This window comes from Aquarana catesbeiana, linkage group LG05, assembly GCF_042186555.1.
Source record: "Aquarana catesbeiana isolate 2022-GZ linkage group LG05, ASM4218655v1, whole genome shotgun sequence".
NCBI classification, from domain to species: domain Eukaryota; kingdom Metazoa; phylum Chordata; class Amphibia; order Anura; family Ranidae; genus Aquarana; species Aquarana catesbeiana.
Window position 1 is genome coordinate 526,231,423 of NC_133328.1, and position 23,964 is coordinate 526,255,386.

At 45.9% G+C, this 23,964-nt stretch overlaps 1 protein-coding gene across 3 annotated transcripts in view; it reads left to right on the plus strand.

Annotated features, from left to right (window-relative positions):
• MTFR1 (mitochondrial fission regulator 1) overlaps window positions 1-23,964 on the plus strand; it is a 112,500-nt gene that overhangs the window by 14,119 nt on the left and 74,417 nt on the right. For all 3 annotated transcript variants that reach the window (XM_073631710.1, XM_073631712.1, XM_073631711.1), the window contains exon 2: window positions 23,186-23,317. In XM_073631710.1, the coding sequence (XP_073487811.1) occupies window positions 23,252-23,317 (66 nt within the window). In that variant the 5' untranslated portion in view covers window positions 23,186-23,251. The remainder of the gene's footprint in view (window positions 1-23,185; window positions 23,318-23,964) is intronic.

Consider the following 23,964-nt stretch of genomic DNA (forward strand, 5'->3'; position numbering starts at 1 on the left):
TTCTTTTAAGAAAGAAATTCAGAGTACCATGGCGCCACTACGCTCAGCTATTGAAAAATTAGAAGCGCCATCAAGTCTCGGTCAGGCCAGTATCCCACCTACCAGCGGAACATACATTCCGGCAGATAACAAGGTACAGGCAGAACAAGAGGTGGATTCAGATGAATCCGAGCAATCTGAATCGGAAGACGGAATCTGTTCAGACTCGGAGGAGGAAGATGACACTGCAGACTGCAACCTGTTTCCCTCAGAGGATACAGACAGTCTTCTTAAAGCCATCACTGACACTCTAGGCATTAAAGAACAGAGAACCGCAGAACTCACTATACAAGACAGGATGTACAAGGGGCTACAGCCCAAGAAGCCAAGAACGTTCCCTGTACACCAAACCCTTAAAGACATAGTCAAAAAAGAATGGGAAGACCCAGAGAAAAAACTGTTTATACCCACCACAATCAAACTCAGATACCCGTTTGCGGAAGCAGACATCAAAACCTGGGCTAAATGCCCCAAGGTGGATGCCTCTCTGGCAAAAATTACAAACAAATCTGACTTGGCTTTTGATGACGCAGGTACCCTAAACGACCCCATGGACAAGAAAATAGAAGCCCTCCTGAAAAGGGCATGGGAAGCAGGGGCGGCAAACCTAAATCCGGCTATTGCTTCCACCTGCACAGCCCGGACCTTGCTAATCTGGTTAACCCAGCTGCAAGAGCTACTGGAAAACGACACGCCCAGGGAAGAACTAATAAAAACCATCCCCACACTAACTAGAGTGGCAGCCTTCTTAGCAGATGCCTCAGCGGAAACTGTCAGAATATCCTCTAGGACCACGGCACTACTGAACTCAGCCCGCAGAGCCCTGTGGTTGAAATCTTGGGGAGGGGATGCCCCTTCCAAGAACCTATTATGTGGGATCCCATTCACTAGAGACCTACTGTTTGGACCTGAACTGGAAACAGTCCTGGATAGGACTGCAGCAAAGAATAAGGGGTTCTCTCAAACCAAGAAGAAACAAGGGAAGGTGCCCTTTCGGCATTTCAAGAAATTTAACAAGCCAGGGGCAAAAAAGCGCTGGGGTCAACAAAACAAAAAAGGCAAAGGTGAATTCATCCTCAAGCCTACTAACCAAAAGAGCAAAAAACAATGACTGCCTCCAGGTGGGGGTCAGACTTGCGGCCTTTTCCCGCCAATGGGAGGAGACAACAGAAAACAAGTTCATATTGCGCACCATAGCGGACGGCTACGCGATAGAATTCTCCACCAGCCCCCCAACCAAATACCTAGCAACCAGGCTACCAAAGGACAGCAACCAAGCAAGAGGTTTTTTAGAATCCCTGCAAAACCTGCTGGATCAGAAGGTGATTCGTCACGTCCCTCAAGAGGAGTAACAAAAGGGTTTCTACTCGCATATCTTCGCAAAAAGAAAACTGTCAGGCAAACTAAGACTGACACTAAACCTCAAACCACTCAACCGAGGGATAAAATACAAGAGATTCAGAATGGAATCTATCTACTCAATCAGGAACATCCTGCCGCAGGAAACATTCATGGCTACACTAGACCTACAGGATGCCTACCTACATGTCCCCATAAGGGAGGATCACCAAAAGTACCTGAGGTTCGCAATTCAGGGGCCAGCAGCTACTCTGCACCTACAGTACACAGCTCTCCCCTTCGGAATCTCTTCGGCACCAAGAATATTCTCAAAAATAATGGCGGAAGCACTAAAAGGTCTAAGACAGCAGGGTATTGGAATAATACCGTACTTAGACAACCTACTGTTCTTTGCGGACTCGGCAGAAATCTTAGAAAACAACCTGCGCACAAGTATGGCCTATCTGCAAAACCTGGGATCTATAGTGAATGCAGAAAAATCTCAAATGACCCCAAGCCAGAGAGTGGTATACTTGGGATATGTGCTGGACTCCAGACTGTCAAAAATTTTCCTAACAAAGGAAAAGGACGAAAAAATTACACAAGCGATTACCTCCCTGTTAAGGAATCATTCCACGACAATCAGGCATGGAATGTCCATACTAGGACTGATGACGTCTTCCATCCCAGCCATCACCTGGGCACAAATTCACATGCGACCCCTACAGAACTACATTCTGTCTCAGTGGGATGGCAGACAAGTCCATTCCCGTCCCAGCCACAGTCAAACAAACACTCCTCTGGTGGCTCAACCCAGTTCGGTTCATCGAGGGGCACAGATGGGCTCAAGTCAATCCAGTCAGGATCACCACCGATGCAAGCGCCCTGGGATGGGGAGCCCACATGGAAGGGCTGTGCTCACAAGGGAAATGGACATCCAAATGGTCCCAAGCCTCCTCAAACTTCAGAGAGCTGAAAGCTGTGGGGGAAGCACTAAAAGCTTTCAAGCCAGCATTACAGGGGAGAGATGTAAAAATACAATCAGACAACGCCACGACCGTCGCATACCTAAACAGACAAGGTGGTACAAAGTCCCAAAACTTGATGAAGCTGACACAATCAATCCTACTATGGGCAGAAGAGAACACAAGATCGATATCCGGTATTCATCTGAAAGGAACAGACAATACATTGGCAGATTTCCTGAGTCGGAAAACGATAAAACAAACAGAATGGTCACGGAGCCAAACAACCTTCGCTCAAATCACTCAAAAATGGGGAGTACCCGAAGTAGATCTATTCGCTTCCAAGGCAAATGCAAAATCTCTGATATTTTTCTCCCTGGACCCTACAGATGGCAACAGCGGGGTAGATGCTTTCAACCAAAGCTGGAAATGGCATCTGTGCTATGCATTCCCTCCAACTGCCATAATCCCAAAGGTAATTCAAAAAAGCAAGGCAGAGAAAACAACGGTGATACTAATAGCACCTCACTGGCCCCAGAGAGCATGGTTCAGTCACTTGAAAAACCTCAGCATACAACCTCAGCTGACTGACGGACCGGCCGGATCTACTGTCACAGGGCCCGGTCAACCACCCGAACCACAAGATCCTGAAGCTCTCGGCTTGGTTACTGAGAGGGTAAAACTCCAGAACAAAGGACTGTCAGACGGAGTAATCAACACCATCTTAAACAGCAGAAAGCCAGTAACGAGGGCTATCTATGAGAAAATAAGGAAAAAATTTGTTTCTTGGTACAAAGACAGACCAACCTGTCCAATAATCCAATAATTTTGGACTTTCTACAGGATGGTGCAGACAAAAACATATCACCAAGTACCCTGAAGGTACAAGTTGCAGCACTTTCCTCGTTCATGGATACTAGACTAGCGGGGGACCCGCTGATAAGACGATTCCTTACAGCACTTAAAAGAACTAGACCAGCCAAAGTGTACAGAACTCCCACCTGGGACATGGGCACGGTACTTAAGGGCTTTCTTTCCCCTCCGTTTGAACCTATTGAAGATAGCTCAGACAAAAACCTCACGTTAAAAACTGCGCTCTTTCTGGCCCTAGTACCCGCCAGAAGAGTGAGTGAAATCCAAGCTCTGTCTACAATAGAACCATACTGTCTGATACATCTAGACAAGATAATTCTCTCTCCAGATCCGGCCTTCCTACCCAAGGTCTCTTCTACGTTCCATAGAACCCAAAACATCGTCATACCCTCACTTCCAACAACCATGGATAGTAGGAAAAGGGACATTTACAGTAAACTAGATGTAAGGAACACGCTCATAATGTATCTCGAAAGAACGAAGGAATGGTGTAGAACGACCTCCCTTTTCGTTCTCTATGCAGGAGTCAACAGAGGGAAACAAGCTTCAAAAAGTACCATCAGCAGATGGTTAAAGATGGCCATACAGATTACCTATAAGGCACAGAATCTCACTCTACCTAGTGAAATCAGAGCGCACACAACTAGAGCCTGGGCAACCTCGGTCGCAGAGAAAGCAGGGGCAACTCCAGAGCAGATCTGCAGGGCAGTGACATGGTCGAGCTTCAGTACTTTCGCAAAGCACTACCGGATAGACCAGCTGTCTGACCAAGACCAAGCATTTGGTCGTAAAGTGCTCCAGTCTCTAACCCCACCCTAGTAAGTATTGCTTGATATATCCTCTCGGATGCTGCCCTGGAAGACGATTCGAGAAAACAGAGTTAGGTACCTGGTAACTCTTTTTCTAAGAAGTCTTCCAGGGCAGCACTAGTTCCCACCCTTGAAATGACAAATACCAGGTACAGCGGGGGAGCTTTGAGCTTATGGGGAATTCCTTCGGTGCTTTAACACAACTGAGGCACACAGGTAAGACTGTGAAATTTATAATGGTGGACTAATGTGTTTCCTGTTTTAGGAAGGAGGAGCCTATCTCTCGGATGCTGCCCTGGAAGACTTCTTAGAAAAAGAGTTACCAGGTACCTAACTCTGTTTTCTTGCACCTTTTGAATGGACTGACTGATAACACGATTGAAAATGTTTGTTTTCTTTCAGAAAACAATTTGAAATATCACTATGATTCAGATATTATAATTTCTAGGAGAACCAACAAATCTGTCCAGGCCATTTTAGATGATCTTTGTACAGTAATCGGTAATTTTATCTCTCTTCACACTTTCTTTGCTTTAATCCGACATATCAAAGGCATGCAGGTACTGTATAAAGGAGGCAATTGCTTTTAACCACTAGAAGACCAGGCATTTTCTGGCACTTTTGTTTTGTTTGTTGTGCTAGAAAATTAGTTGGAACCCCTAAACATGTTTTTTTTTTAAAGCGTAGGCCCTAGAGAATAAATTGGTGGGCTTTGCAATTTTTTATGTCACACAGTATTTGCGCAGTGGTTTTTAAAACTGTTTTTGGGGGGAAAAAATCCTTAAAAAATTTTAAATGCACAAAAACACAATGCATAGCCCAATTTTTTTGTAAAATATAAAAGATGTCATGCTTTTAAAATTGCGCCCGCACAATAGCGATAAACTACGTAAATATTGCTATCGATAAGTGGTGATTTAAAAGCCTTAACAGATTACCACTTTAGATGTAGTACAGAGGAGGTCTAGTGCTAGAATTACTGCCCATGATCCACGTCCAATCACTGTCCAAATCTTGCCGCTTCAACCTCCAACATCTCCAAAATACGCCTCTTTCTAACCAATGACACAACAAAGCTCTTAATTCACTCCCTGGTTATCTCTCGCCTTGACTACTTCAACTCCCTTCTCATTGGCTTACCTCTACATAGTCTATCCCCCCTTCAATCCATCATGAATGCTGCTGCCAGACTCATCCACCTTACCAATCACTCTGTGTCTGCTACACCTCTCTGTCAATCCCTCCACTCACCCAACAAATTTAAATTCAAAATACTGACTACTACTTACAAAGCCATCCACAACTTAGCCCCCAGCTACATCGCTAGCCTAGTCTCATAATACCAACCTAATCGTTCTCTTCGTTCCTCTCAAGATCTCCTGCTCTCTAGTTCCCTCGTCACCTCCTCCCATTCTCACCTCCCAGGACTTTTCCAGAGCCTCTCTAATGCTATGAAACGCATTACCCCAATCTGTCCGATTTATCTCCTTATCTATTAGCTTTTAGACGATCCCTGAAAACCCTTCTTTTCAGAGAAGCCCATCCTACCCACACCTAACAACTGTATGTCTATTTTCTCCATCATCTCATCCCCCACAGTTAATATATATTTATTTTATTTTCTCTCTATCTATATCTCTCTAACACACACGCGCAGCAAATATGGAAAACCTGAGCACAATCTTTACATACATGAGTGTGCAAAAAAACGACTCAGCAGATGTAATGTAAAAAAGTTTCAAAGGAAATTAGTTTGGAGATGGAGAATATCCTGTATTGGGAGGCACTTTGTTTTGTCACCTTCCGTGAAATTACTACAGTGGGCAGTTGTACAAAGTATGAATTCCTTCCAGTCTGTTCACTCATCCATTTTGTTTGTAGCAGACTCGCAGATCAGGATGGTTGTCTACACCCATGTGATTCACCCATAGCAAGTTGTTCTAGACGCCCCAAAAGACTCATCTTTTCTGTGGTCAGCTTAGTACACGAATCTCATACTGCGACATTGAGAAATTAAGCTTTTAGTACTGATGCCAATTTCTCCTGACTAAAGTATAATTATAGCTCATGCATTATATTGCTAAGTTTATGTTACATCTACTGTATGTAATTTTGCAGTTGGCACAGAGGGCTGCAGTTAGTATATTTAACTTCTGTGCTCACTTGTTCATCTAAATCTGTTAACACGTGAACATTAAGTGCCGGTTCACACTGCTGCGCTGCAAATTTGTTCCGTTTTTTTTTTCTTTTTGTCCTGTGTGAGGTGCAAATTTTTTTTTTTTTTTTTTTTTACCGTGAATTTTAGGAGTTGGTCATAGCTGCGATTGATGTTCTAGCCAATGGAATCATAATGGAAAAAAAAAAAAGGTGTTAACTTACTGTGTATTTCCTGGTTTTTGTGTAGAAATGTGTGGTGGAATTTGCACATATCTGAACCAACAATGCGATTCCAGAACGATTTACATTGATGTCTATGGAGGCTAAATTCGCAACGCAGTAAACTCGCACAAGACCCTTTTTTTTAAAATCGCATTCGTAGGGGAATCGCAACGCATGTATGTGAACGACGGTCATTGAAAACAATGACTTTATGGATGACATGCAAATTTAGAATGTTTTTGATGCATCACATTCGTTATGAACTCGCATCAGTGTGAACCGGCACTAAGGGCCAGTTCAGACCACAATTTCTGTGTGTTTTTGATGTGTTTTGACACATTTCAGATGCATTCCATACAGAAAAAATGTAGCATGTTTGTTTTCCCCCTCTTTTTCTTCATCTAGCTCAGGGGTCTTCAAACTGCGGCCCTCCCAGTTGTTCAGGAACTACAATTTCCATCATGCCTAGTCATGTCTGTGAATGTCAGAGTTTTACAATACCTCATGGGATGGGATCCCTGATCTAGCTTTAGGACGTGTGAATTCTGGTGCGTTTTCTTCTAGTGCATTCTATACAGAAAAAATGTAGCATGTTCTGCTTTTGTTGATTGTACTGGAACACACTGCTGTGAACTAGGGCCTTTAGCATGCAGTTTTGATGTAGATTAAATGTGCACCGGAACGCATCTGGTGTGAACCAGTCCTGAATGAAGGCTTTCTGGACAAACTTTTCCAGTGCTTCCCTTGTTGCAGTATGTCGGTCCTCAATGAGTTATGACGTGGAGTAGCACATAGTGACCAGGCATAATTCAGCATTCCTTGATTCCACTATCGGTCTTGGTAGGTATGTGCTAAAATATGTCACTCCTCTTTGCACTGTGTAAAACATAGTAGTGTACATATATTAAAACATAAAACAGTATGTTTTCCTGGTTGCTAGAACCTTGACATAGCTGAGATTTTTGTTGGCAATCATTAACCTAAGCAGTTTACGTTTAGTTATGTTCAGCTTATGCCAGAGAATATAGGTATTTATTGTATTCAACTCTGAAAAGGTGCCATCTTTCCCTTATATTTCAAAATGCAATTTAATTTTTTTTTTTTTTAATGAAATTTGCTTGGTTATTTTCACTTTCTTATACAGTGAGGGTTTTCTGTAGAAAATTTGATGTTGACCTGGAACAACTGCATGGATTTGTAAGGTCTATCACTGTAATTGTGAAGGTTCACATACAATTTATAAGCATCTCAAATTCTTTTATTCCTAATACAGAAATAGCAGCCTTTAGCATGCAGAGTTCTGTATTATTGTTTTCAGTGGTATAGTTTCGCGTGTACATTTTTAAATTCTTTTTTCTTTCTCGAACATCACGGGACACAGAGCCACAGTAATTACTGATGGGTTATATAGGTATCACTGGTGATTGGACACTGGCACACCCTATCAGGAAGTTCAACCCCCTATATAATCCCTCCCCCTTGCAGGGATACCTCAGTTTTTACGCCAGTGTCTTAGGTGATGGACGTGTAAAGATGTCCTGTGCTGAGCTCCAAAGGGAATATCCTAAGATCCTATACTGGGGCAAGCCAGGCGAACCGGATCCATTCAAAGTGTCTTTTCATGGCCGAATTGAATGGTACCCGGGCCTCGTGTCCGAAGAAACGAGGTTTTACCCGTAATGCTTCTCTTTTTAGAGAGCTGGACCCCGCAGATCAGAAAATGGCTTTAAACTTCCTAATTTCTGGCGAGGTGCTTTACGGTCCCAGAACTGTTGGATCCCCCTACTGATGGGGGCCCCAGTCTCTGACGTTTTTTTCAAACGGAGCCCACCGTGAGAGGTGAAGATTGGGTCTGTGTAAACAGCACCCTGCGGCTGGATAAGGTAAGAGGAGATTCCACAGAATTTTTGAGTTCTAGTGGCTTTTCTCCTTTAAGGTAAATGCATGCTATGCCTATTGTGACCACCGGGGGCTGCCAAGAGCACAAACCTACACATACTGACTGTCTCAGGTGTTCAGTGCTGATTATGTCCCAGCATCTCAAAGCAGGCTGCAAGCAGGTAAGGTGGAAAGGTGGATTTCTCATGTTTGAATGTTCCCCCCAGGCTAGAGAGGGGCCACAGGGGTCTAGAAAGTGGTTATACCACCCGGGCTCTGCGGCCTAATGGCCACCATCTCTGAAGATAGCCGTTCAGGCAGATCTTGTTACCAGTCTCCCTCCCCCCCCCCCCCCCCCCATCCCCAGCCTTTTCTCCAGAAGCATGACAGGAGAGTCGGCAGTGCGGGAAGCGCTCGTTTTTTTCAAAACTCGAGGGGGGGGCGGTAGAGGAGGGGGCGGGAGGTCAGCACAGAGTGTTTAGACTCCCACTCAGGCCAGCTGCAGGCTATTAAAGGCACTCTGTACAGGTGCACTCAGCCTTCTGAGAGACACAGAGCTGACGGTCGCATGTAAGGTGGGACACAGGCATTCTCCTAGGCAGCATTTACTGAAGTAACACCAGACTGAGCATTGGGTAGCAAGGCTTTTAGCCAGACTACATCGCTCAGCGGGCAGTGTTCATTTATATACCTCACACCTTGTTGCTTTGCACTATGGGTAGAAGAGGTTCAAGCACCCCAGGAACCAGAGACACTAGGGGATCTCGTTCAGGTTCTGAGGGCCCCCTGTCGGCAGCATCCTCCCCCCCTAAAGATGGGCCAGGGACGGCTAGCCAGGGAGAGCCATCGGGGTCAGGGGCTACACCTGCTTCTGGCACTTCAGCCCCTGTATATATTATACAAGAGGTTTTTTCCTCAACCATTAATGGTCTAGAGGAAAGATTAATGGCCGTGATTACGTCTTCACTCAGTGGAAGAAAACGCACTAGGCTTTCCTCTGTTCCCCAAGACCCTCAGACAGAGGAGCTCTGGGATAAAGGAGATGAATCCCTTTCAGAGGATCGGGATGGGATGGATGATTCCTCTTCGGAGGATTCAGGTGGAGAGGGACCCTCTGCGACTTCCCAAGAGGAGAAAGTCTTAGTGCAGATCCTCACTGGATTGGTCCGCTCCACATTTAAGTTGCCCATACCTGAAACTTCTAAAGAATCCTCTTCTGCTTTGGGGTCACTGAAACCTTTCCAAGCAGCACATGCTTTTCCTGTTCATACTTTACTTGAAAAGCTTATTTATTCTGAGTGGGATCACCCAGACAAACGTTTTTTTCCGCAGAGAAAGTTTTCAACACTTTATCCGATGGAAGAAAAGTTTATTAAAATGTGGGGAATACCGGCTATTGATGCTGCCATTTCCTCCGTAAATAATAGCCTGACTTGTCCTGTAGACAATGCTCAGATGCTCAGGGATCCTGTAGATAAAAGGATGGAATCCCTATTGAAGGATGTTTTCTCCTTAGCAGGATCAGTGGCCCAACCTGCAGTAGCAGCGATTGGAGTCTGTCAATACTTAAGAGACCATGTTAAGCAGGTCATCAAAGTATTACCTGAACAGCAGGCCCAGGGGTTTGCTAACCTTCCAGCGGCCTTATGCTTTGTGGTTGACGCCATTAGAGATTCTATCGTGCAAACCTCCCGTCTTTCACTGGGGTTGGTGCATATACGTAGAATCCTATGGTTGAAAAATTGGTCAGCCGAAGCACCATGTAAGAAGCTACTGGCTGGGTTTCCATTTCGTGGTGCAAGGTTGTTTGGAGAGGACTTGGATAACTATATCAAGAGAATCTCTTGTGGGAAAAGCACTCTCTTACCTGTCAAGAAGAAGAGTAAGCGTCCCTCTTTCAAACGGACTCTTTCCCCAGAGCCGGGGGCTTCAGCCTCCAGGCAGTCTCGACGGCCGCCTCCATCGGGGTCCAGAGACAAGAGTCAACCCCAGGAACAAAAGAAGTCCTGGGGAAAGAAGCCTACTAGGCAAAACACTAAGACCTCTGCATGAGGGGGCGCCCCCGCTCACTCGAGTGGGGGGAAGACTGCGACAGTTCTCAGAGCTCTGGCACGAGGACTTCCAGGACAGATGGGTAGTCTCCACGGTAACCTTAGGGTACAAGCTGGAGTTTCAGGAATTCCCTTCTCCTCGGTTCCTCAGATCAAATGTTCCCAGAGACCCAGAGAAGAAGCAGTCGCTCCTTCTAGCGTTAGAGCGACTTTTGTCGCAGGAGGTCATTATGATAGTTCCTGCAAAGGACCAGGGATTGGGCTTCTATTCCAACCTTTTTACGGTCCAAAAGCCAAATGGGGATGTCAGGCCCATTTTGGACTTAAGGGATCTGAACCGATTCCTAAGGATTCAATCCTTCCGCATGGAATCAATTCGAACAGTAGTTCCCACCCTGCAGGGAGGAGAATTTCTGGCATCAATAGACATCAGAGATGCATATCTGCATGTGCCCATTTTTCCTGCTCATCAGAAGTTTCTGCGCTTCGAGGTAGGAGGGCGCCATTTCCAGTTTGTGGCTCTGCCTTTTGGGATAGCCACTGCACCTCGAGTGTTCACAAAGATCTTGGCTCCTCCTCTGGCCAGATTAAGGGCTCAGGGTATAGCTGTCATAGCATACCTAGACGACCTGCTCTTGATAGACCGGTCGGTAGCCTCTTTGAATGGAAACTTGAGGACCACAGTCAGGTATCTAGAACACCTGGGTTGGATCCTCAACTTAGAAAAGTCTTTCCTAAAACCAGTAAGAAGACTGGAGTATTTAGGTCTGATTATAGATACAAGCCAGGAGAAAATATTTCTACCCCAGGCAAAGATCACTGCTTTGAGAGAGCTGATTCTGACAGTAAGGACCAAGAAGGGTCCCTCAGTCCGCCTTTGTATGAGGCTACTAGGGAAGATGGTGTCTTCATTCGAAGCAGTTCCCTATGCTCAGTTTCACTCAAGAATGCTGCAACACAGTATTCTGTCGACCTGGAACAAGAAGGTTCAGGCATTAGACTTTCCGATGCACCTGTCGCATGTGGTGCGTCAGAGCCTCAATTGGTGGCTCATACCCGAAAACCTGCAGAAGGGGAAATCCTTTCTACCGGTTACCTGGACGGTGGTAACAACAGATGCCAGTCTGTCAGGTTGGGGAGCAGTTCTGGAACAGGCTGCGGTCCAAGGGGTATGGTCCAAGACAGAGAGGACCTTACCCATCAACATTCTGGAGATCCGGGCGATACATCTAGCTCTAAAAGCCTGGACTATCAGGCTACAGGGTTGTCCGGTCAGGATCCAGTCCGACAATGCCACAGCAGTGGCTTATGTCAATCATCAGGGAGGCACCCGGAGCCGAGCTGCTCAAAAAGAGGTGAACCAGATCTTAGTCTGGGCAGAGATGCATGTGCCATGCATATCGGCAGTTTTCATCCCGAGAATAGAGAATTGGCAGGCGGACTAAGTCGCCAGCAGTTACTTCCAGGGGAATGGTCTCTGCATCCCGACGTCTTTTGGGCCATATGCCAAAGATGGGGGGTTCCAGATGTAGATCTCTTTGCATCCCGATTCAACAAAAAGATAGACAGATTTGTGGCAAGGACAAAAGATCCTCTTGCATGCGGGACGGATGCGTTGGTGGTTCCGTGGCATCGGTTCTCACTGATTTACGCATTCCCACCTATTCTGCTACTACCACGACTCCTTCGCAGGATCAGGCAGGAAAGGAAGTCGGTACTTCTGGTGGCCCCCGCTTGGCCCAGAAGGACTTGGTATGCAGAAATAGTAAGGATGACGGTGGGTTCCCCGTGGACCCTACCGGTACGCCCAGACCTGTTATCTCAGGGTCCAGTGTTCCATCCTGCCTTACAAACGCTAAATTTTGACGGTTTGGCTATTGAGACCCACGTTCTGAAGAGTCGTGGGCTCTCAGGTCCTGTCATATCTACCTTGATTAATGCAAGGAAGCCAGCTTCCAGGATGATTTATCATAGAGTCTGGAAGGCTTATATAACCTGGTGTGAATCCAGAGGTTGGCATCCCAGGAAATATGTCATAGGTAGAATCCTTGATTTTCTACAGCTGGGATTAGAGATGAAGCTGGCCTTGAGTACCATCAAGGGCCAGGTTTCTGCTTTATCAGTATTATTTCAGCGGCCACTTGCTTCGCATTCTTTGGTCCGAAACTTTATGCAGGGGGTGATGCGTCTTAATCCTCCGGTTAAAGCGCCCCTAAACCCCTGGGACTTGAATTTGGTCCTGGCTGTGTTACAGAAACAGCCTTTTGAACCAATAAGTCAGATTCCTTTGGTCTTGTTGACAAGGAAATTAATTTTTCTGGTGGCCATCTCTTCTGCTAGAAGAGTATCAGAATTAGCAGCTCTTTCCTGTAAGGAGCCTTATTTGATTATACACAAGGATAGAGTGGTACTACACCCTCATCCTAGTTTTTTACCGAAGGTGGTTTCTGATTTTCATTTAAACCAAGACATTGTTCTACCTTCCTTTTTTCCAGATCCCTGTTCTCCGGAAGAGAGATCTCTACATTCGTTGGATGTAGTAAGAGCAGTTAAGGCCTATCTAGGGGCAACTACTCAGATCCGCAAGACGGATGTTTTGTTTGTGCTGCCAGAGGGTCCCAATAGAGGACAGGCAGCGTCAAAAGCTACCATTTCTAAATGGATTCGACAGTTGATCATTCAAGCTTACGGTTTGAAACAGAAGATTCCTCCGTTTCAGATCAGGGCACATTCCACAAGGGCTATTGGTGCTTCTTGGGCAGTGCATCACCGGGCCTCTATGGCTCAAATCTGCAAGGCCGCAACCTGGTCTTCAGTTCATACATTCACCAGATTCTATCAGATGGATGTGAGAAGGCATGAGGATATCGCCTTTGGGCGTAGTGTGCTGCAGGCAGCGGTACAGGGTCCTCAGGTCTGATTGCACCCTACTTGGTCGTGGTTCCCCCCCCTCAGGTAGCATTGCTCTGGGACATCCCATCAGTAATTACTGTGGCTCTGTGTCCCGTGATGTTCGAGAAAGAAAATAGGATTTTTAAAACAGCTTACCTGTAAAATCCTTTTCTTTCGAAGGACATCACGGGACACAGAGGTCCCGCCCCTCTTCTAATACACTATATTGCTTGGCTACAAAACTGAGGTATCCCTGCAAGGGGAAGGGATTATATAGGGGGTTGAACTTCCTGATAGGGTGTGCCAGTGTCCAATCACCAGTGATACCTATATAACCCATCAGTAATTGCTGTGGCTCTGTGTCCCGTGATGTCCTTCGAAAGAAAAGGATTTTACAGGTAAGCTGTTTTAAAAATCCTATTTTTTTTTTTTTTTTTTTTTAAACCCTCCGTTTTCGTTTTTTGGCCAAGCGCACTCTGAATTGTGTGTGTTGTGTTGTTTTTTTTTTTTTTTTCTCTTTTGTCGGAGGACTTTTTATTTTGTTCCCACAGCTCCTGGCCTGTGCCTTACATCCCCACTGGGGAAAAGCTGGAACAGGGACTGCGGAGGGGCCCCTGGAACAGGGACTGCGGAGGGCCTCTGTGTTTAGTGGAGCTGTGGCAGTTATCTGGGTTAGGAGGGTTTTTGTGTCAGTTGTTTCCTAGTGGGTACCAACCCTGTTCAGATACATACCTGTCCGGGCAAAGCAAGTATTGTCTTGTCTTTATGTGAGGGCTGCCTTGTCACACAGGTGTTCTGGCTTGGGCTGACACTACTAAGCTGAGTGGTCACTTCCTTCTGGGGTACGCCGGTCTGTGTAACAAGCCATGTCCTCGCATGGGCAGAGTGGTGGGGAGAATGACAATAGAATGTGCTCCTGAATTCTTTAATTAGGTAGGGAGGATCCCCTTCAGATTTGCTCTGCAGTGGCTCCCCAGAGGGTCACATGATCTCTGAATCCTTGTCCTTATCTGGTAAAACTAATTTTAGTTGTCTAAAATCGAATGGGTGCAGTTAAATTGTAATGCATTTCTCTACAATTTCCAAACTCGTTATATACTGCTGGAGTGAAAAATCTATTATGTTATTTATGGTATTGAGGTATTAACATTGACTAGAGACCGGTGTTCATTTTGATGTCAAATTTCAATTTAGTTTTAGTCTTTTGACTAAAATTTAATTTTTAGTTTGGGTCGTATTTTAGTCATCTCAATTGTTTTTTTTTTTTGTCGACTAAAATGGTATTTAATTTAGTTGACAAATGTTTTAGTCGACTAAATTAATACTGGTTCCACCACTGTCCTCACCTGGGCCAATTCTTTGCTGGTCTTCAGGTCCCCAGCGTCAGTATGCTTACTGTGTGAAGCTGACTTTGACTCCTTGCGGCCTTACGGCTGGCTTCCCATTGCGCGTGTTCTTTGTGAATGGTCCTGCAGCCTTCTTGGACCTGCAATGTGAGTAGGTATCTGCTCCCCCAAAAAACGATAATGTGGTATAGGCAGGGGGGGAGTTTGCCATAAAGGGGAACTTCCCCTTTAGGGCGATAACCTGCTGGTTTCTTGGTATGGTTCAGGTAAAGTTACTGCTCCTGCAGAAGAATTGCCTGTCTCTCTGAGCCCAGGTGGGATCCCGGAGGTTCCCACCTCCGGGATCCCTGCACGATTCTGGCTAAAATGAGAAAATCGATTTCTTTGCGCTGAATAAAGATCACGATTTTTGCAGCGTAACATCGTCTTTCACATTATACAAAAAAATTGGGTTAACTTTACTGTTTTTTTTTTTTTAAATTCATTGAAGTGTATTTTTTCCCAAAAAATTGTGTTTGAAAGACCGCTGCGCAAATACAGTGTGACATAAAATATTGCAACAACCGCCATTTTATTCTCTAGGGTCTGTGCTTAAAAAAAACAAAACCAAAATATAATAGAACCTTCAAGTAATTTTCTAGTAAAAAAAAAATTCAGATTTTTACCTTGTAAGCAACAAGTGTCAGAAAAATGTTTAGTCTTTAAGTAGTTAAACTGACCTCATTTACAGACAGAAGTTATTTCCTTTTGATCTATAACAGCTGTGAATGAGCAGAGAATGGCTCTGCACTTGCATGAATGAATCGTGGAAATGCCAGATTAAGATAGTGTGTGTGTGTGTGGGGGATTTGGATCGAAATCGCAATTTTAACGATTAATCATGCAGCTCTACCTGAGGTCATTGCAAATTCCCTTGATTCGAACCTGCATGTAGGTGATGGGGAAGATGGTAGCCTGCCTTTGATGTGGTCCCCTTTGTCCAGTTCAACTCCAGAGCTCTCCAGCTTATTATGTCAGTATTGGATAAATCTCAGGAGTCTTTGGAGATGCCAATGCATCTGACTATCAAGACCAGGTCAGCTTTGGAATGGTGGATATCCAGGCAGATTCTGGAAATCTTGATGACTGATGCCAGCCTGTCAGGCCAGGGGGGGTGTTTTGGAGGACTTCTTGGTTCAGGGAACAGGCTGTTGGAGGAGCAGAAGTTGCTGATCAGTATCAGGTGGTTCAGCTGGCTGTCCTTCACTATCATTTCTGTCTTTGGGATATCCTTGTCAGGGTGTAATCGGACAGTGCCATGGCTGTGGAATAAATCAACTATCCAGGAGGGACGAGAAGCTATGCTACTCAGGAAAAGGTGGACCTACTCTTGTCTTTGGCAGAACTTCACATTCCGATATTCTCCACTGTGCGCATTCTCATTGTGGAAAATTTTGTCAGGCAGATTTTCTCAGCTATCGGCAGCTAAATCCGGGTGAATGGGCTCTTCAGCCCGGAGATGCGAAGGAGATTTGTGATGGGAGATGGCAGGTTTGAATCTCTTGACTCCAGATTTAACAATAAACTGTACAGGTTTGTGTCTAGAACCAGGAATCATCTGATGTTTGCTCTAAATGCCCTTGTGACTCCTTGAGATCAGTTTTCCCTGTTCAATGGCTTCCCACCACTTCAACTTCTACCTCTGCTGTTAAGCAGGAGAAAGGTAGAGGGCATTCCAGTGATTCTGATTGCACCGACTTGGCAACCGAGCCACGCTATAGCCGCCTTTCGGGGTTAAGATTTTGTTTGATGGGCAGCATTCATAGCCGACCTGGGCTGCAGCTTGGACACCCCTGTTCTACAGTATCTCAGTAGGTGTTGCTACTTTACCTTGCTTGTAGTAGCTATTATACAAATTCAGTTTGGCCCACTGAAAATGTGCAATACTTGCCCTTTTTTTTAGGTCTGAACTTTGTTTTTTTTTTAAGGGGGGGGGGTTCCCAAACATTTTTATGCCGCAGATTCCTGAGGTTGGAAGGTATGCCGTAAACACCTGAACTGCTTTTAAACAGCAAGCTTTTTTGGGGGGGCGTGTCCGGATGTGAGCGGCGGCGGACGTGTTGGAGAGGAGCTCCGGGTATCCTGAACACCATCCTCAGCCATCCGTGCCATCAACTACTGTAAAAAGCCAAAATACCTGCCTGTAGGCTTCTCCTACATCATCTGCTGCTCCCTGTGCCTATATTGCAAGTCTCGGGCCCGTGATCTTCTGGGGATCCATTGATCATCCGCGGCCGCCGCCATTTTCCCGGGTCACAGCAAGCTGGAGGAAGCTGTTCCTGGCCTGGTGGAGAGGTGGGGGACCCCCTTACCATCCGGCCTACCCCCCCAGGTGTTTGTCAGAGCCGGATGGTCCGTGGGGCCGTTTTTAATCGTCCGCCGCGGCCTAGTGAAGCCTCCGGGCCACCGCACTTTCCTACGCCGCCGGCCGGCGGAGGAGCGCCGCGGCCGGCCTGCTTTGTAATCGGGAGCGGGGACACTGCTGCGCTCACACATCCCACCATCCCTTCACCATCCTGCAGAAAAACGGCTCAGTTAGCTGGTAGTGGCTGCCATACGTGGGCTGGCTGAGGAGTCCTGGGGCCCAGCATCCTTATTCACCCCTCTGCCCTCATCCTGGCTACCTGGGCCTCTCCTGCATAGTGCCCACGATTGGCCCTTCCCACTGGATTGTCACTATCGGCAAGTTACACGGGGGGCTGCTGGCGACTACTGCCCACCGCTCTGCGCTGCGGACTTCTGGGTCTAAATACCTGCGGCATACCTGTAGTACCCTTCTGACCGCTGCACTGGGCCCTGAAGTCTACCCTCTGTTGGGACTGGGATCCTAAAATCTGTACCGCACTGCTGTCCTGGTAAATACCCAAGTGGTGAACACTATATCAGTGACTGACTGGCTGCTGTGTGGCTGTGTGGGTGCCCTCTCCCTCCCCTCATTCTAATTATACACTGAAGGCTGACTATTACCCAGCTCCATTTTATCAACCTCTTGCCTTCAGCTTCATAGGCCCTAAGCAACGGCCCAAAAATTCATCCACACCAGGCCTCTCGGCCCCTGTACCGGCTACACAGCCTGACTCTTCTCTCATAGGGACGCTGCAGGAACTGCTGACCGAATTAGCCATGGATCATGAGGCTTCGCCGAGTGCGGCTCTCCCTGCCCCACCCTCCCAGGACAGCACCGCATTGATCCTGGCCGCCATTGAACAAAGCAAAACCTCCATGCTAGAATAGACCGACTAGCTGAAGAATGTAATCTCATTAGAAACGACCTGGATAAGATTAGGGGCAGGCTGACTGAATCGGAAACCAGAATTTCTGCCACTGAAGATCTTACAGCTACCCACTCCAATGCCATAGCAGAATTGCAACGCACAGTACAATCGCTTGTCGCCAAAGCTGATGACGCAGAAAACAGGGCGAGACGCAACAATGTTCGAGTCCTGGGTCTCCCGGAGGGGGAGGAAGGTGACAGACCGGCGGAGTTCACGGAAGAATTCTTCAAAAGTCTGCTAGGCCTCGCAGATATCTCCCCGACCTATGTCGTCGAGCGTGCCCACCGTGTACCCACGGGACGCATTATCCCTGGTGCGAATCCCCGACCCTTCTTGGTTCGCTTCCTCAACTTCAGGGACCGAGACAGGATCCTTTCCGCAGCTCCAGTATGGCAATTCCGCAGTCCTATTATTTCCGGATTTTTCAGCTGACCTACAGCGCAAGAGGAAGTCCTTTTAATGACGTCCGTAGACGCCTACGCGAAAAGGACATTAAATACAGTATATTGTACCCCAGTCGTCTCCGGGTCCCTCACAATGGCTCGGTCAGGTTCTTCGACTCTCCGGCTGATGCAGATGACTGGCTAAACAGCCTGGGGTGAGCACCAGATATTATCCCTTACTACAAGTGGCTCCCCGACAGTTTTCATAATAATTCTATCTCCCTTCCGGATCCGGGTTCGTGGGGATTTTGTCCAGTTATCGGTCTGTTGTATAGCCCCCTTGGGTCTTATCACCTAAAGTTGTTGCTAATTGACTCCTGAACCCCCATGCAGGACTTACCTGTTATTCTGGGTGGGAGACCAACCTAACCCCGGGAGCTGGTATGTTTAATCTACACCTGATTATGATTTTTCTCTTGCAAGAGCCATTGATCACTGGAGATTCCTCTAGTTCAGGACTAGACATGCAGTACTTCTACATTCTTCTACCCTGGAGCTACCTTGTTGGACACACCTCACTACAGTATCTACCCCCCCCCCCCCCCCAGTTTTTCTTTACGCCAATTGAAGAGGCATCAGCGGCACTGAATCGCCGCACTTTGGAACTTTGCACAGAAATCTGAAGTTCTAAGAGTTTTGAGTTCAGGTTTTTTGGGTATTAAACTGGCCATAGTTCTGTTTTTTTTTCTTTTTTTTTTTCTCTGTTAGGGGTACTTCATGGTCAGTAGGGAGTTTACAGGTTACTGTTTTTGTTTATTTATTTTTTTTGTACGCTCTATATCCACTGACTGATGTATATACTGTATGTATACATGTGTTCTATCAATGCTCACCATGCCCAGTATAAAATTTGTTCTCCTCTTTGCATTCTCTCTTGGTCCCAAGGGGGCTGATGCCTCACACGTAGGTATCATTATGCTGCATTATAAATTGTTATTGCCTTCATGGAGTTAAAACTGATAACATGGAATGTACGAGGTCTTAATAATAAGGTTAGAAGGGCATTAATGTTCAAATACCTGAATAATCACAGACCCCATATCTTGTTCCTGCAGGAGACCCATCTCCTGGGGAATAAGATCCTGGCACTACGTAGACCCTGGGTACGGCAAGCATTTCATGCAACGTACTCCAGTTATGCCAGGGGAGTGGCCATCTTATTAAACAAATCCCTTGCATATAAGGTCCTACATCTACAAACTGATCAGGTAGGCCGATTCATAATCCTCTTACTGGAGATCAGAGCAGTGGTCTATGCTTTAGTAAATGTATACATTCCTCCCCCTTTCAACCAACAGGTCCTCTACAAGTTATATGAACATTTAGCTACATTACAGTTCTCCAGACTTTACATAGCTGGAGACTTTAATTCTATTCTGGACTCGTCCAACCCAAATAGGGTGTTTTCACAGGACCTACTTCAATGGGCACAAGCACTTAATTACACTGAGATCTGGAGATGGAAGCACCAAACCACTAGGGCTTACTCCTTTCACTCCACCACTTATAAATCAGGCTCCAGGATCGACCTGGTCTTTGGCAACACCTGTGCCCTGGCGGCGGTGAGAGGGGTCTCGTCCTTACCTGCGGGCCTCTCTGATCATGCGCCCTTAGAGGTCACCTTGGGGTTGTCTGACACCAGGAGTCGAGACTGTTGGCGTTTAGCACCAAAATGGTTACAGGACACGAGGGTGGGGGAGGAAATCTCTCCTAAACTACAACAATATTGGGAGATCAATAAGAACTCAACCTCAGCACAGGTAGTCTGGGACGCCTTTAAGGCCAACACCAGGGGTGAATACATTTCAGCTATCACGACGGTTCGTTCTGAGATGTCCTGTCAGGTCCAGGCCCTTGAGGAGGGAGAGGCTAAGGCAACAGAGGCTTTTTCTGGTTCCCCGACTCGGGATCACTTCAGCCAGCTAGCTGAAGCAAGAAGAGCATTGTCTCTACATCTTGCATCGGCCACACATCTGTATTAAAAATCTCTGGCGGGGAGGATCTTTGAGTCCGAAGACAAGAACAGCAGACTCCTAGCAAATTTAGTTGCGGACTCTAAAATGCAGACAGTGGTGTCAGAGATACGTGGTTCGGATGGTCAGGTGCTTTCTACTCCTGAGCAAATTTTGGATGAATTCAGATCCTTTTATGAAAAATTATATGAAGCAGTCCCTGGCTGGCCTGAGGACCAGCGTAGGGAGTTTTTACATTCCCTGCACCTACCCACTCTTTCACAGGAGGATCTTGACAAGGATTTTACCACCGAGGAGATAGAGGCAGCGATTTGTTCATTCCCCAGTGGAAAAACACCGGGACCAGATGGCCTGCCGGGTGAATGGTACAGAATGTATGCCTCTTTAGTTGCACCAAAACTGTTGAAGGTCTTCTCTGAAAGTAAAAGGCAGAGGTCCTTGCCCCTTTCTATGTACCAGGCACACATAGTCCTCATTCCTAAGCCCGGCAAAGACATATCCCTCTGTACTTCCTATAGGCCGATCTCCTTGCTAAACTATGACCTCAAGATCTTGACAAAAATACTAGCGACCAGACTGCGGACGATTCTACCATCCCTGATTAATATAGACCAGACTGGTTTCATGCCAGGGAAATCAACAGATATAAATTTACGTAGAGTGTTTACACATCTTCAGCTGCCTCCCACTGAGTCCTCCACGAGGGTATTGGTTACGCTAGATATTGAAAAGGCATTTGATTCGGTGGCATGGCCTTATGTCTTCGGTTCTTGAGGTTATGGGTTTTGGAGAAGGATTCCGTAGGTGGATCGATATTTTGTATAAGGACCCAACAGCGCGGATAAAACTTAATGGTGCTCTGTCGGCACCTTTTTCGCCCCTATCTGGATTCCAAAAAAAGTATTTTGCCTGATAAATACCATTCTATTATCTTTTCTCTGGGGAACCGGTCAGCCGAGATTTAGGCTGGCGGTGCTACAGAGACCTTGGGGGGAGGGAGGCCTGGCTTGCCCTGACCTCCATTCTTATTTTGTGGCGGCTCAATTATCACATGCCCACAACTGGCTGGTCTCTGATGAGTCCAATGCAGCAAAGGTTCTAGAAGCAGCACATCTGGGGTCATACGAGGCGCTACGGAACTTACTTTACCGGGGTCCTAGGGCTCCCTTCCCTCTTACAACGGCAATGAAGGCGGTTATACGAGCGTGGTCGGTGGCAAATTCCATGCGCCCCATACCTTCTGGACACATATCCCCGCACAGCCCTCTTTGGTTTAACCCGCAATTGTCAGAATTTGGGTCCATTCCTGACCCTAGTATATGGGCATGCAAGGGCATCAAATATATAAATCAGATCTGTTTGGATGGCCGAATGCAGACTTTTGACGGGTTGAAACAACAATATGATTTACCTAACTCTCACTTGTTTAGATTCCTGCAGCTTAGACACGCCTTTAACACCCAGTTTGATCATGCCCAAGTGGCCTTTTACACCTCAAATCTGGAAACTCTGCTCAGGGACGAAACTCTAACTAAGCCCTTATCCACCATATATAAAGCGTTACTCCCTAATGTACACACGGGATTAGAAAACCTTAAGGCAAAGTGGGTGGTCGATTTCCCTACACTAGACACAGAAGATTGGGAGGAACTGTGGGAGTGTCCCTTTTCACAGCTAGTATCAGCTAGAGACAAGTTAGTGCAATTTAAAATAGTACATAGGGTATATTACACACCCGTGCGTCTACACAAAATATATCCATCTATTCCTCCCTCCTGCTGGAGATGCAACTCATCCTCAGCGGATTTCATACACATATTTTGGAGCTGTCCTCAGATCGAAATTTTTTGGGTTGAAGTAACCAATTTTATTTTCACTGTCACCAATTTTATTTTGACTGTCACCACTGTTCCTGTACCACTATCTGTAGAGGTATGTCTGCTGGGACTTGTGGAACCCCTGGCCCCAAGCCGGACTATTAGAACCCTGCTAGGATTACTACTTTATTATGCCCGTAAGTCGATAGTACTCATATGGAAGGCCTCATCCGCACCCTCATTACATTTTTGGAAGAGGTTGGTGAATGCGGCTCTACCACTATACAAGGCTACCTACCTGTCACGTGGCTGTGCCAAAAAATTCCACAAAATATGGGATATTTGGACGGATTCCCTGTCCACTAATGCAGACTCTATGGACGATTAGTAACGCTCTACTAAGTACCGTGAATGACCCAAGTGGCATCTCCGATCTCATAACACCCCTGGGATGCTCGGTCAATAGTCGGCGGGAGGGGGGGAATGCAATTATGTATCTATAATGTACACTTTAATTCACAAGAATCTAAAGTAAGCTTTGTAGGATATATGTGGAATTGGAGAATTGCTTTGAATTTTCTACACAGGTGGTCGAGCGTACAGTGGTTTAGGTAGTTTATGTGTGTTTTTTTTTTTTTTTTTTTCCATCTTATATCTAGTTTTGTAGTTGTAGTGAAGGAGCCTGGGTATGCCCAATAGGCTCTGTATTGTTTTGTTCTCACCTAAAAATTTATAATAAAGATAACTTTAAAAAAAAAAAAAAATAGCAAGCTTTGTTTAGCTCAGCTCAGGACTGTTGTGTGCACAGAACCTGTAATGCTTGAAGCACTAGCTGTGCCTGTGACATGCTTTTTGTTTATTTCACATCTTCCCTGTAGTAGAAAACAACGTGGATGGTATAAACGTATTTTTATCGAAGTTGTCTATCTACACGGATCCTAAAAATAGCAGGTGCTTCTCCAGTCAATTTTTCCCTTTCATAACTGAACTTGTTGTTATAACTGGCCTTGCTTTGTCCCTCTCCTTATAGGGCAGCTACATCTAACCGTTTACATTTTATTTTTCCAGCTTGACTATGGAAGAACAGAAGTTGACTGTTTATACTGTGCTCTTTGTCGAGAGATTTAGTGTCAGATGCTGCACTGGCTGTTACGTTTAGTGAGAATGGTTCTGCAACAGGTTGTCCATAATATGGAGTCAGTAAGTTCTGCTTACAATATACTTGATTAATTTAAATGAAATGTAACCCAATATAAATGTTATATATGCATATATTTATTTTTGTAGGTTTTCGCCTGATTCCCCCCCCCCCCCACTGCTATAATCTTCCAGTGCGGCAGAGATTTGTAAAGGTGACGAATCTGTGACTGGCACTCAAGAGGGACGACTATGCCTGCCCTTTCTGCCCATCTCCTCTATTCGTAGAAGCTCTACTATAGCTTTAACAAATGAAACTCAGTCTGAGTGGAGGAGGCAGACCTTTCATTTGCTTGTCTTCAATTCGCAGATTTGTTTTCAGCCATGGAATTTATAGCAGCTTCTTCGAATGGAGGGGGTGGGCAGAAAGGACAGGCATAGTCAACACTCTTGAGTTCTGGTTATAGATCTGGCTGTATTAACCCCTGTTACACTGGAAGATTCCGGATAATGCAAGAGTCGGTAGCGCATAGTTATGTCCCTTGTGCTGATTTTTACTTTTTTCATTTTGTGACTTAACTTGGGCTTTAATTGTGACATGGTAGAGAAGGGTTTGATTGCCGCCTTGGTGAAGGGACAAAAATATCAGTGAGGGCATTGTTTACACTTCAGTAGGTTCAGGTACTTTTCACATGTATATTAGAAAAGAT